The 14,331-nt window shown below is 36.8% G+C and overlaps 1 protein-coding gene across 4 annotated transcripts in view; it reads left to right on the plus strand.

Annotated features, from left to right (window-relative positions):
• Nucleotides 1-14,331, plus strand: part of KLHL2 (kelch like family member 2) — a 54,152-nt gene that overhangs the window by 34,000 nt on the left and 5,821 nt on the right. For all 4 annotated transcript variants that reach the window (XM_064417608.1, XM_064417607.1, XM_064417609.1 and 1 more), the window contains 8 exons: nucleotides 281-443; nucleotides 7,175-7,284; nucleotides 8,695-8,811; nucleotides 9,815-9,964; nucleotides 10,891-11,008; nucleotides 11,642-11,839; nucleotides 12,544-12,645; nucleotides 13,560-13,688. In XM_064417608.1, the coding sequence (XP_064273678.1) occupies nucleotides 281-443; nucleotides 7,175-7,284; nucleotides 8,695-8,811; nucleotides 9,815-9,964; nucleotides 10,891-11,008; nucleotides 11,642-11,839; nucleotides 12,544-12,645; nucleotides 13,560-13,688 (1,087 nt within the window). The remainder of the gene's footprint in view (nucleotides 1-280; nucleotides 444-7,174; nucleotides 7,285-8,694; nucleotides 8,812-9,814; nucleotides 9,965-10,890; nucleotides 11,009-11,641; nucleotides 11,840-12,543; nucleotides 12,646-13,559; nucleotides 13,689-14,331) is intronic.

The raw sequence follows: 14,331 nt of genomic DNA on the forward strand, positions 1-14,331 counted from the left end.
GGAAGAGTTTAAATAAAGCGCAAGTTACAGTTTGTGGAGCGAGTTCCCCAGTGAACACAATGGTAGAGATGTTGCTTGTTATTCTAAATGCTATCTGTAGGGAGGTAAAATCATGCTTATGCCGAGCTTTAACTTCTCCAGTTACATAATGCTGAAATCTTCCTCTTTGTTTTGATCTTGTTTTTTTAATGGTTTATTTTGCTTTCTTAATATTGACAATACTCTTGTATAACATCAGAATTAAATTGGGACATTAACCAGCTCTGGCTTCTCCTTTCAGGTACTGCTCCCAGCAGCTGGTCTCTTGCAACTGCAGGATGTGAAGAGGACTTGCTGTGAATTTTTGGAATCTCAGCTTCATCCTATCAACTGCCTGGGGATTCGTGCTTTTGCTGACATGCATGCATGCACAGATCTCTTGAGCAAGGCCAACACATATGCAGGCAAGTTATCATTAGTGGAGCACACAGCTTGATATGTGACAGTGTGGGTGGGTTCCAGAGGAACCTGAGTTTTCTCCAGGGTACTGCAGACATGTATCTCCTGATAAAAACTGCATTTGATCTGAATGCCTTCAAGAGAAATAAAATGTGCTGGCTGGCCCATAGTTATTTTTAAGCTGAATGGGGCAGCATCTTCACAGACTATTCCGACTCTGCAGGGTCCGAGACATTTCCAATCCAGAAAGAAGCTAGCTTAAAATGTTTAAAATCTTGCACTGTCGCTTAGGGGAGGAAATTGGGAAAGAAGAATTAAAATTCTGACAACTACCATAAGTCAAAGTGTGTAGGAATTACATGGGGAAAGCAATAAGAAAAAGGCGTAGGGGTAGAGGTTGGGAAGAGGGGTAGCCCCTGCACTGCACTAGTGAAGAAGGAAGAAATGTAATGTTGGGTATTATGTAATCAACTTATCTTCTGAAAATCCTGCTCATGTAGCCAAAGACCTGAAATTTCTTAGTATAAAGGGTACCTATAGTTTCATCCACTTGAGTCTTGTATTTCATCTCTCTCTCCAGCTCTCCTGTTTTCATGCTTGGTACTAACCTTATCATTCCTCTGTAATAAAACCACCTTCCATTTCTTACATTTCCCCCCAAAAGCTTGCAGTATTATCGTCATATTCTTGGAGTACTGCTGGCCTGTATGACAAGCTGCCAGCTCAACTCCTGCTGGGTATTTGCTGTGTCTGTGGAATTTAAAGCAATGCACAGTTTGTTCTTACTCTTGAGATAAATATGTTGTGTATAGTCAGGTCCACTCTCTGCTCTGCCTTCCTCTTCCTAGCACTGTCAGGCTTAGATCAAGAGCAAGAAAAAGAGAATTAAAAATTAAATGTCCTGATAAGGCTGTAGAAAAAAATACATATGACTGCATTGCTTTTCATGACTTTCCTTAAATGTACAGTGACCAATTAGCATAATTAACAATTAGTACAGAGTTAAAATTGAATATTTTCCTGAAATAGAGCACTAAGTGCTTCAACTCAAGTCCAAATAATAGGCTTTTTATTGCCTTGAATAAATTTAGATCTCAGAAAGGCAAGGACTTTGATGAATGCTTTCAGTTGTCTTCATTCCTAGAAATGCTGATTTGTGGTATAGATTTATTTTAACTCACAGAAGATTATAATATTTCTGTCAAGAATGATTGATATATCAATTAAAAAAATTCAAAAGCTTTTCAGATTGTTTTTGAAAGTACTAGTTTTTGTAATGCCTACCTTATTCACAAAGTTGTGATGTGTACATGACTGAATGACTTTGTGATATTTCTATTTAGACTTCTATGCAGAAGGTTTTAATGAAATACTTTTGTCTTTGAGTAATGCATTATTAAATCTAAAAGCTATTACATTTTTTGAAATAGGAAGCAAGATATACATTTTTTAACTAGAGTTAATGTTCAGATATTTAATGTTTTAGGGAACACATTTCGATACTAAGGTTTACAGGCCTTAGTTACTTCTAAACTAAACCTGTAAACTACTTCAGTTACTTCTCAACACTCTTTGTTCTGTTTGGTAGTTGAAGCTAATATTTGTATCAAGTACTTTCTAGAAATAAAGATTCTAAGACCCTGGCAAGACCTTGAGTGCAGTATTGGTAAATGTGTTTTGAGAGCACAGGAATTGTGTCCACCTGTTAACCCTTCTTTCCTGGGTCATTTTGTTCAGGCATCCTTTGCTGTGCACAGAGAGTGTCTGCAAGCAGAACACAGACAAGTGAAAAGAGGAGTGAGGTTGGGACAGGCAAGATGCTAGGCTGAGCACCAGAATGCTCAGTACTCCTCATAAAAGGATCCATTTCTCCTTGGAATTGGCTCATCATCAGTCTTGCTGAATTTCTGTCTGCTGACTCCCTGATTTCATTTCATACAGTTCTGTACCTTTTCAGGTCAATGTTTTTGCTCTTGAATTTTCAGGCTGCTTACTGCCTTTATCTCAACCATCATAGCTTCTTTTTTTCCTCCTGTTCTTATCTCAAATGGCTCTTTGTACTTTGTCACAGGTTTCTTACAACTTAAAAAAAATTCTCAAAAATCTGAGCCAAAAATACAGGGCTGTGCCATTTCAGAGTTAAGCTTTGTATCACAGGCAGCTTAACTCCCAGAGCACACATTTTTGGATTAAGGCTCCAGAAATTAGAATGAGTACAGAAAAGGATTATTAGATTGAAAAAAGCAGTGAAAATATTTCCCTGCTAGAGAAAATGAAAAGTATTTTATTTTGTAACTTCTCCCAGTCTTTATTGTGTTACACTTGCTATTTTAGATTTAGAAAAAAGAGGAAGTAAGATAGTTCTGCTCATAGACAATGATAATGTAAAAACAAATGGATGCCAATGGATCAGAAGTTATTAAAAAAGTGAAACTCTAGAACTTCCTTCCAGTAGGAATGAAAATGCAACTTCCATTAAATTTGGAGCTTCATATTCCTGTGGTAGGTTGGTCCTTTGTAGCAGAGAGCAAGATTTCTAGGAGAGTCATTTATATGCACCTGTGATCTGACCTGTGGACAATTGATACTTGGAAAAGGTTACTTGGCATGAGCTTCTGTTGCAATTTAACTTGGAGATGCCACATATCCTCATGATGTTCCAGCAAGCAGTCCTGCTCTGGGTCTTGTTACACTGGCACAGTCAGAGACTGTGTACAGCTGAGGCCTCTCCTCCTTCTTTTGTGAGCATTCCAAGGAAGAGTATGTGGCATGAGCACTGCTAGTCTGTCCTCAGCTTTGGTCTGGGATATACCTTATGTAGTGTTGAAGGATGTTCACAAAACAATTTTTCCTCCATTATGTAGGTGTTGTAATGATACAACCTGAAGATAAATTGGTAAAGCCTTTTAATGAGGAGGGGTGTGCCATCTTGGACTAGAGAGACTCTAGCTCAGTGCTTATGCCCTTAAACATTTCTTAGTTTTATCCAAAGAATAATAATGTATTTCACCCACTGCATAGGGCAGTACAGGCATTGGGAGACCTGTGCCACTGGTGTCCTTTGAGGCATAGCACAGTGAACCTTTTTGGCTTTTAGCACTGTGCTGAGATGTTAAAAATTCTTTTGTTAGGGAACCCTAGCATGTTTTGTGATGCAGGGATTGCTGCATTGTATTTGGGATAACAGCATTCTTGATTCTGGTGCTCTTAGTCTAAAACTTGAGCCCTGGCAAGACTTGGAAGCGTGCATGTCTTCTGTGGACTGTTCTTGTGTGCATCCGTATGCCTGGCATGGAAAGGATGGAGTTGTCAGAATCATTCCTATGATTCTATTCTGAGTAACAACGTCTGTTGCTATGCTGCTGTTGCCTTGGCTGTTGTGAATTTCATGGTGTTCTAAAAAACAGTTATTTAAGTATAAAATTCTCAAATCAATTAAAAAATATGTGATTCTGCAGTTTTAGCTTCTGCTGATTCTCCAATTGGCAGAGCTTGTGTCTATCCCTCTGCAGCAAAGCTGGGGTTCCTGTTTGACCAGTGCCTTAAAATAGGCCAAGAGCAAAGGCCATTTGTCCCAAGCCAAAAAAATCTCAATGTGGCATTGTGAATTAATGTTTAAAGCATAGAATGTCCTGTGCAGGTTTCAGATATAGCTTTCCTTCCTATACAAATGAAAAATATAAAGTTAATGTCTCAATCTGTGTAGCCAGATTTGTGTGCCTTTTGGATAGAAGAGGTGTCAAGTGCTTTTTGCTGAATGTGCACGCATAGCTCCAGACTCAGAACAACACATACCAAAAAGTGGTACATTTACAGCTCCTGTTTTCTTTCTATGCCCTCCACACTGGCATTGTTTATTGTACTTCCAGACATTTTTCCTGTTGTTAAAGACTTCTTTTCATTTGTCACACCCTACTGGCACAGGGCAGACAAGGACACATCTTTAGCTATTCAGATAGAAACCGACTCAGTTGCAAAAATGTGAAAATCTGTTTTTCATATGCAATTGGAACAGATCTTTTAGACATGTCCTAATTTTTTTTTTTTTTTTTTAAGACAGAGTTTAGTCTTGATAATAAAGAAGTAGGACTTTACTTGCTTAAGAAGTGGGAATTTAGAAGCCAAGCCTCTGCAGGTCCTAAGCCAGCTTGTTTCCAGGCTGCCAGACTCTAGAGCCAGCTGGCTTCAATTTCTGGGTAAAGAGGCAAGAAATGGGACAGGATTCCAGTACAAATTTGTCAAAGTTTCATACTATGTGGAAGATTCTGATTTGGGAAAAAATAATTCTTTTGTTCTCTCATGGAAACTTCCATCTGGGTAGTTCTCTCTTTGCTTCTCTAAGAGATGTTCATAAAGAAAGATATATGTTCCATAATACAATAAATAAAAACCAAGATAATTTGAGATTTTACAGGGGACAGTTACATAAAATATTTAATCGTTTAAGCATAACATTCATCATGTTTGATGTTAATGTCTTCAGATTATTGAAGCTTTCAGGATGGGAGCAGTGGTATGAGATAATAAAAATCCTAACCCAGAAAGCAAAAAAATCCACACACCTCCAGTACTATTTTTTGATCATTATTGGGAAAAGAGGATCCAAGTGTGATTTCTTGAAATTTTAGTACTGAGTCACATTATTTCGAAGATGCTGATACCCTCCTTGCTAAAAGGATGCAAAAAGTTTGAATTTCATAAGTGTGATTTTTATGTATAATGAAGCCTTCTGTCTTCAACGCTTGAACCAGGTTGATTTAATAGATTTTTACATTTCCTTGTTCTTTTTCAGTTTTTAATTATATTAAATAATTCCTGTAGCTGTAATTGCAATTGGCTTCTGCCCAAATGTTATTTATCAGTCAGTTACAATGGTCTGCTAGACAACAAGGATCTGATTCTTACAAGACAAGTTATTTCATCTTACCTCTTTTTTTGATGACTAAAATTTATGTAGAAATCCCCTCTGTTGTCCGTAATTCATTCACCTGAGGATCTGTAGCTGCTGATTGAGTAGTTTGGTTTAGTGTTTCTCCTTTTTTCCCTCCTTCCCTTGACCATGTGCCATGTTTTATGCTTTAAGAGGCAGACATCCAGTAAAACAGTTCTTGTTCAAGCACTGGGGGTTTTTTTTAGTTCTTATGCCTAGCATGAAAACTAGAGACAGCCTCACATTCATTGTATTCCTTTGAAAATTCTCAACTTTCACCTCTCCTGGTTTAGAGGGTGGATCTCTTCCTACTTAATGCATGACATAAATTTAAACCAACTTTTAAAAAGCAAGGCTTTTGTATGCGAGTCTATAAAATCAACCAGGTATTTCTAATTTATTAAATATATCCTCTCGGATGTGATCCACTATTGCATTGTATTTCTCAAGGAAAGATTAAGAGTGCTTCAGAATCTCAGATTTGTTTGAGATTTGGATGCATCTTGCTTCCTCTTTCTTCTTGCTTCCAAACTCAGCTTCTCAGTACAGTCAGGCATACTGGTTTGTGACACTGTCCCCTAAAATTTGGAGTTTATTGTAAAAATAATGTATACAAATTATCTTTCTCAATTTCTATTTGCAAACAATAAAACTCATCAGATATTTAGCTTGAGAAACATTATACTTTTCTGAAAAGCAAACAAGAAGATTTGTAGAGTGGAAAAGTAATGGGGATGTTATAAAAATCAATAGTATTTCTTTTCATCCCTTCTTTCCCATTGCCTGTAGTACTGCAGAAAATAGTACCTGTCCATCATAAGAGAATGCTGCAGAATTAGAGGGACTTGTACTGATGATGATTGCATGTAAACCAGCTGTTTTCTTGTACCCTGCAAAGTTGAACTGAAAAATTAGACTTCGTGAGCTTAAGCATTCACCATTCTTTCAATTTTTTTAACAACCTAGACAACTTTCTTAAGTATGGAGTCTTAGTTACAGTAGTACTAATACAGGGATTGAAAAGGCTATAAAATGTTATTTGGTTTGAGTATGTTTGCTGGCCTCCTTTCATTTATTCTAATTTTAAGAGAATTTTTAAGTTCTTAGTAACAGTTTTCCCTTCTGACTTCTGTTAATAGCAGAAGAAGGGGAAAAATAATTTAACTGAATGGAATGACTTTTAAAGCAAAATAATGCCATAAAAAACAATTTTAAGGAAGGGAGGGAATGATTGAATGAGTGACAACTTGAATTTTTTTCAGTTTTATTTGAGGTTTAAAAAAAATGAGGAAAAACTATATACCTTCTGCATGTTATAGAGATTGCAATATGCAATATTTTGTGACCTTGGAGAAGCTCTGAGAGATGCAACAGGACTTGTTGTATTTTATTGTTGGTTGGTTCTAAAGAATCAACCATTGTTCATGTCAACAGCATACAGAGTATAAAGACTCTGGAGCCTTTTTTCTGTATTTTTGTGTACAAATTTAGCAAACTGAGACTTAGGTAATTCTTAAGGACAAGTACTGAGATGAAGCAAGCATCTGAAAATTGCTACAGTACTTTTAGTATAAAGTACTGTATATGCCTTAATATTTCAGTTAAAGAATCTTTAAATATGAAAGCTATTTGTGAGACCAAGCTTTAACTTAAAGAAGAGGTTTTAAGTCAATATATTGCTTCTAGATAGGGTAAAATAGCTTGCATATTGAATAATTTTCCTCTGTTTTCCCCTGCTGCTTTAATGCTTGTTATACATGTGGGGCCTGTTGCTCTATGTTAGCATATTTCTTTTCTTCCAAACAGAACAGCACTTTTCTGATGTGGTACTCAGTGAAGAATACCTCAATCTTGGTGTAGAGCAGGTGTGCAGTCTGATATCCAGTGACAAACTCACAATTGCCTCGGAGGAGAAGGTAAAACAATCTGTATCCCATTTTTCTTTTTATCCTTTCATGTGAAAGAGCAAGCTGGCTCCTACTGATCTTGTGCCCTTTTTCAGATATGTTCTGTGTTTCCTTAGCAAAATTAGGCAGGTATTGTGCTCAAGTTTAAAGGATGTTTCCCAAAAGTGTTGTCAGTCTGATGTTGACAACTAGTCTCAACTCTTAAAAATCCTACAACTATATTAAATCACATTACCTTATTTGGAAAAAAAAAACAAAACAAAAAACAAAAAACCAAAAACCAAAACTACATTAAATAGAAATTCCTTGTCACCTTCAAACAGAACAACCAGAACACATGCTCTGAGTCACATCCACAGGAGTTTGATTTACCAAGGGATAAATAATTCCTAGTTTGAAGAGAAATTGTATGCCATTTAGTAACTTTAACATCAGCAGTTCCACAAAGGTGTTAAAGCTCTGTGTGTATATGTGAGCTGTTTAACCTAACTGGACACATGTGGGTTGCACAGGAAATGACATGGCAGCTTGGTATTACCAAACCAGAGTTTAATGTATGTTGGCTCACCTTTAGCCTAGATGCCAATCTTTTAAAGTTATTTTTGAAACACTGTGCTCTTCAGTGAGCCCAGGGTGTCTCAGTAAACTTCTAATGCTTTTCAGGTTGTGGATGGATTAATTTTGAGATTTTTAAATTCACTTATGATCTATTTGAAATATGTTGGTTTTCTTTTTTCCAAGAAGTTTATAGTTATACACAAATTGTGTTCAAAAGCATGTTTGAATACTCATTTGTACAGTTAGGCAGTGTTTCATGTTTGAAACTTTGAATCTAAGAACTATCTGATTAAACAGCAACTATCAAAGCTATGTTGTTGATCCTGTAATGCCCTGAAGGTCTGGTTCTATCACTTAAATACATGTGATGCTGCTTTTGTGGAGTATAATTAAGGTTTTAATGCTCTAGTGAATGATGACCTGCTGTGCAATGGAGGCAAAACCAGGCTTGGGATCACTTGGGATCACTGCTAAGACTCAGTGATGATAAGTCATTTGAACTGTGATGTGGCAGGTCAGTTCTCCAAGAAAGGAAGAAAAGTATGAGCACGGTAATATTCCTGCTGCTGTGTTGTTTGTTTGCCTAGTTTTCAGTATCAGTGAAGTCACTGTGTGAATTTTGTCAATGTAGCACAGCTATCCTTGAAACACCAATAGAGAAGTAGATCTAAAAAGAGACCAGATAATGCTCCTTCATAATTTTATAGTTGATAAATATGGAAATAACGGGAGCTGTAACCACTGTCATCTGTTCTTACATTAGGAGTTTTAGTTTAAGGAAAATTCTTTTTGGAGGCACACTAATGTTTTTGTGCTTATGAACTTTTAAGTCAAGAACTAGATTTGTTTGTTCTCTGGAAGGTATTTGAAGCAGTGATAGCCTGGGTAAACCATGACAAAGATGTGAGGCAGGAGTTAATGGCACGTCTGATGGAGCATGTTCGGCTGCCTTTGCTTTCCCGGGAGTATTTAGTTCAGGTAAGCAAAAAGGAATATTAATTATTCTGCACGTGAATACTTCTGTTCATTATTTTAATGCCAGATAGATAACTTTAAATTTCAACAACAGTGTCATTAGTATATTAGTGATAGAAAAAGTAAACAAACAGCCACTACCACCTACTCATGTGCACATGCACCCACCAAGGTGAGAGATTGCCACATAGAGGATGACTTATGTAAGTAATTTATCTGTTTGGCTGACTGCATGTCATACCACACCAGGAATCTGAACAATGTAATTCGCTCAGATCAGGTTAGGTTTCATTTGTAATGCCACCTTTTGATAAAGGATTTGTTCTCATAAGTGAATTTTCAACTTCAGAATTACATCTGTTGTTTAAGCTGATTAGGAGTTAATGACAAAGGAAGCATTCTTTTACCTGGTTCAGATAAAATATTTTTTTTCAAATTTTATAAACTCATTTAGATATTTTGGTGTCAGGTCAAATATTTAAGATTGACAATATGAGTTCAGTATTAACATTGGTAAGTATGCATAAGTAGGTTGGTAGGTGTTTATTTTAAAAATTCTGGTTTTGTGATACGAATCTCCAATTTGTGTGGATTTTTTTGCGTGGGATTTGGGGGGTTTTTTGCTGCTGTGTTCTGTTGTGGTTTTTATTGTTGTGGGGTGGCTTATGAGTTTTTTCAATTAGTCTCTGCTTCTTCTGCCTTAAAATATTCTGCACTGTCTGTATTTTAAAAATGAAGAAATGTGCCCAATTGTAAGAAATGTGATTTAGCTTCCCAATCACTGTTTCTTCCCTTGCTAATTAACAATCAGCATATTTTAATTTTTCTTCTAGTGACTGCACATTTCCAACACAAATTTGTGTCCTACTGGTTAAATTACAGTCTTAACAAGTAGATTAATCTGCATTTGTGTGATAGCTTATAGATTTTAATACACTTTGGACTGTGATTTCTGCTTTACTTTCTTAACATGCTCAGACCTTGTTAAACTTCTATTAATAAACAGAGAGTTGAAGAGGAAATATTGGTTAAGAACAGCAGTGCTTGTAAAGATTACCTCATTGAAGCTATGAAGTATCACTTGCTACCAACTGAGCAACGGGCATTGATGAAAAGCACACGGACAAAACTGAGAACACCTGCCAGCCTTCCAAAAGTAAGGCCCTTGTTTTTCCAATATATACAATTTCAAACTGCACTTTAAAAACTTTCATGAGAGTATGACTATGTCTTGGGGTATTCCTGTAAAAAAATTGTACCAGAATTATTTATCATAAAAATGTAGCAAGTGATTACCTTTACGCTCCATGCTACTTATGATATAGATGTTTTAGCCTCCTACTTAAACAGAGAATCACTACTACCTGCCTTCCCAGAAAACATTTTTAAAAAAGTACTTCAGCTCTTTTGAGAACGATGCAATTATGGAGAAGTAAGCCTGTTAAAAACAAAACAAAACCAGAACCCAAAAAAACTCCAAAACAAAACAAAGAATGACTGAAGAGACTGTGTTGAGATTTTTAAAATTTAATCTTTTGTTCATTTTAGCAAAAAATAAAGATTAGATACTTTCTTCTTTACAATGAAGTAAAGAAGTTTTCTCGTAGTACTGTTGTGAAAATGGTAATAATGCAATGTTTGGTAATAATGGAGATGCAATTAAGCAGATTTAGTACATTTTTCTTAGAAGAACAAGATAAGGCTGTTACGTGATGGATGGTCACAGCTTCATTACACATCATAGATGGTGAATTCTCATACCTGAGATCACAGTAGGATGTGAAGATCCAGCAGGGTCTCTCTCTTCCATGGGAGCTTCACCAAGATTCTGATTGCTTTCTGCTTTTCTACCCTTGGTATTTCCTCCGGACAAAAACCCCTACAAATTACATTTGTTTATAGAAAACACTAACAATTAATTTGGCCTGGTTCACAAGACTCAAATTTCTATAGGAGAGCCATTTTTTAATTATTTTTTGTACAGAAGCTTGCTTTATTTTTAAACACTTTTTTGATCTTTCGGGTGCTCTCATATATGCAGATAACTAACAGTTATTATTATTATTATCATCTCCCTGTTAGTTGATGATGGTAGTTGGGGGTCAGGCTCCAAAGGCAATTCGCAGTGTTGAATGCTATGATTTTAAAGAAGAACGCTGGCATCAGGTAGCTGAATTGCCCTCCAGAAGATGTAGAGCAGGTAAGGATGCCTAATTTTTTTGTTGTGGTTGGTAATGCTTCAGAATTTAGGCATTGTATGTTCTCTGGAACAGTACTTGAGATGGTTATCTAAGAAGGGCTAAACTTCAACTTCACTGATTATTTGAATTACTTGCTAATCTTGAACAATACAACTTTGATCAAATGTGCTTAATTTGAGCTTCAGTTTGCAGTCTGTAGGATAAACTGCTTTATTGCCTCCCACAGAAACAAGGGATAAATAAATTTAAATATGAATGCATTGTAACAAATATTAATTTTGCCATTAAAATACCCCAATCTCATTAAATGATATAAAGAATGTGAAGAAGTGATAATTCACTATTGAAAACATGAACATGTGATCTTAAAGCAGCTGAGTGATTTAAGCAAGAAGAAATTCAGCAATAGTATTCAGGAATGTGCACTGTTAGCAAAAAGTGTTAAAAATTCTAGGGCTCAATCTGGATGAAATGTGGTTCTAGGGGACTGTCAAAAGCACGACAAGTGTAGTTGAATACTGTAGTTTGTGTCAATATCTGCATACCTAGGACAGGACAGTCACAGTTACAGAATACAGTTAATTGGCAGAGAGGCTGAAACACTCATCTTTCCTCCCCTGTCCCTGCTCTAGGAATGGTGTACATGGGAGGCATGGTTTATGCTGTTGGTGGTTTCAATGGCTCTTTGAGAGTTCGTACAGTAGATTCCTATGATCCAGTGAAGGACCAGTGGACAAGTGTTGCCAACATGCAAGACAGGAGAAGCACACTGGGAGCAGCTGTATTAAATGGCCTTCTTTATGCTGTGGGAGGATTTGATGGGAGTACAGGTATGTTTGCCTGAGACACTTCTGAACATCTTTGACTACTCTGCAGGGTAGTCTGAGGGTAGCCTGGCATCTTACAGTGTGGAATGTGCTTAAGTGGTCACATCCCCCTACCAGAACAATGGACTGTTTGCTCCTAATAGTTCAGAGTTAAAGACTAGTGAACTTTTGGCAAGTTTGTTTCCAGTATTTCTTCTATAGTCAGAGTCCTTAACTTGTGGAAGATATGAGAGAAAAATTATCTGATCTGGTTTGTCCTGTTTGCACAGGAAATTGATTTCTGCATTTTCATGTAGTGTAAATAAGATTATAAACAGCTTTTTCTGACCTGTGAGAAAGCTTTAGACATACACTGTTCATTCCCTATTTAGATGCATTAAACAATTAGTGCAGATGTGATCTTTGTCCTGAATAACTATTATAGAAGCATATGGAGGAGAAAGCATGTGTCTTAATTAAAAAGAAAATAAATAATCCACGGAAGAAGTTTTCAAAGCTCCACAGAAGTTTTCAGTAATTTGCCCATTTTCAGACTTAAAGTTGGGTTGACTGTAATTGCCTGTCTAAAGAACAAAAGGTTGTGCTTTTTGTTCAGTATTTAACAATCTTTAAAATGAAATAATTTGAGTTTTCAGATAAGAAGAGTCTCCTGAAAGCTAGTATGTTGCACCTAGATTTATAGAGAAAATGTTATATTGTCTTCATAGGTTTGTCATCAGTCGAAGTTTACAACTTAAAGACTAACGAGTGGTTTCATGTAGCTCCAATGAACACAAGAAGAAGCAGTGTTGGTGTAGGTGTTGTTGGAGGTAAGCTGACAAATGATATTAAAAAGAACAGAGGGAAATGCAATCATTTACCCTACTGGTTTTTCCTACTTCTGAAAACATACTTCAGATTTATGTTTTTGCTCAACCTTGTAATTCAAATGATATGAACAATATGTAATCATTCTGCTTGGGTTTGACCAGTTTTTAGCATAGTAGTTTTAAATTTTCTTTCAGTGCTTCGGCTGTGCCTGAGGCAGCTGAAGAAAACTTTGCTAAGCTCTAGGTTACGTATGTCAGCAAAGTCAGAGAGCTGACGTGATGACCTTATCATTTGGTCTTTAGTGATGCAGCACTGCTTTATTGTCAGTTCTGTTATCTGTGGCTGACCTTGCTGGCTGCACACTGGGGACAATCCCAAGGGCAGTGCCAGGAAAATGCTGACTTTTCAGTCAGCTTGGTGGTGAATAGCCTGGATGTCACTTGCACAATGGAGACCTGGCCTGGCTCTTGGATCTTAAAACAGTTTTAGGGGTGGGTGTGTGCTTTAACTGCATAGGAACCACTGCTGTTTCTAATCTGAAAATGCAGAATGAACGAGTGATTTTCAACTAAATTTCTGATATTCCTAGGAAGCCTATTTGTGAGCTTCCAGTATCAAACATACTTGAAATAGCTTGCTTTTGAGCAATGCCTAATTAAAAACCTTACCTTTGTATTTTGGCTAGGCAATTTAAAATCTTTTTACTTGCATTGTTGTTGATAGGTACTGGGTGCCTTTTACATTCTCAAAACTACAAGATTGTGGTAACCTAAACTGTTTACAGTATAGAATCTCAGTAAGTGACTGACTGGTGCTGATTAGTAGCTAATTGGAGAGCAATGCTTTCCTCTTTGCTGGTGTGGCAGTCCCTGCATGCACTTAAGCAGCTGGCAGGCTCCTTTGGTTCCCCCAGGGAAGCTGTATGCTGTTGGTGGCTATGACGGAGCGTCACGGCAGTGCCTTAGTTCAGTAGAATGCTACGATGCCAATTCCAACGAGTGGAGCTATGTCGCAGAAATGAGCACCAGGCGGAGCGGAGCAGGTGAGTGGACAAGGATCAGCTGTCCGTGCAAAGATGAGAATTTGTGGGTTTAAAATGTATCTAAAAACATGAAAGGTAAGCTAAAGTCTGAATCTAATGGAATGTGCTAGTCCTAGATGGCTGATACACAGCAGGTTATAAAAACAAAACTGTTCCACTGAGTAAGATTCAGTCTGTTAAGAGTAAATATCCCTTGTTGTTTTTTCATACTTTCATATTCCTCCTCTTCCCACAACTTCTAATGGTTTTTAACATACTGACTAATACTCATGGATTGTAATAATCACTATCACCTCAATTCTTAAGTATCAAAATCTATACAGCAAGCATGAAAAAATGTCTTTTCTACAGGGATCTCTTTGCCAGTTAGGGCTGATTATTCTAACAGCATTTTCAGGTTGACTTTACGTGTGAATTGTGACTAGGTTTCCACCTCTTTGGAGGACTTGTTCTGCATTCCGATTCACTGCAGGAAATTTTGTCCTTGTTCATTCCTAAGTTTGTATAACTGGTTTCATCCTATTACTTCCACTTATGTACCCTTTATTTCACCTTCAGTAATTCTTTTCATCACCTGGTGTTTGCATCCTCTGTACATGTACAGCCTACTACATGTTATCCTTCCTTATCATTTAGCCAAGGA

Source organism: Passer domesticus, chromosome 4, assembly GCF_036417665.1.
Source record: "Passer domesticus isolate bPasDom1 chromosome 4, bPasDom1.hap1, whole genome shotgun sequence".
NCBI classification, from domain to species: Eukaryota; Metazoa; Chordata; class Aves; order Passeriformes; family Passeridae; genus Passer; species Passer domesticus.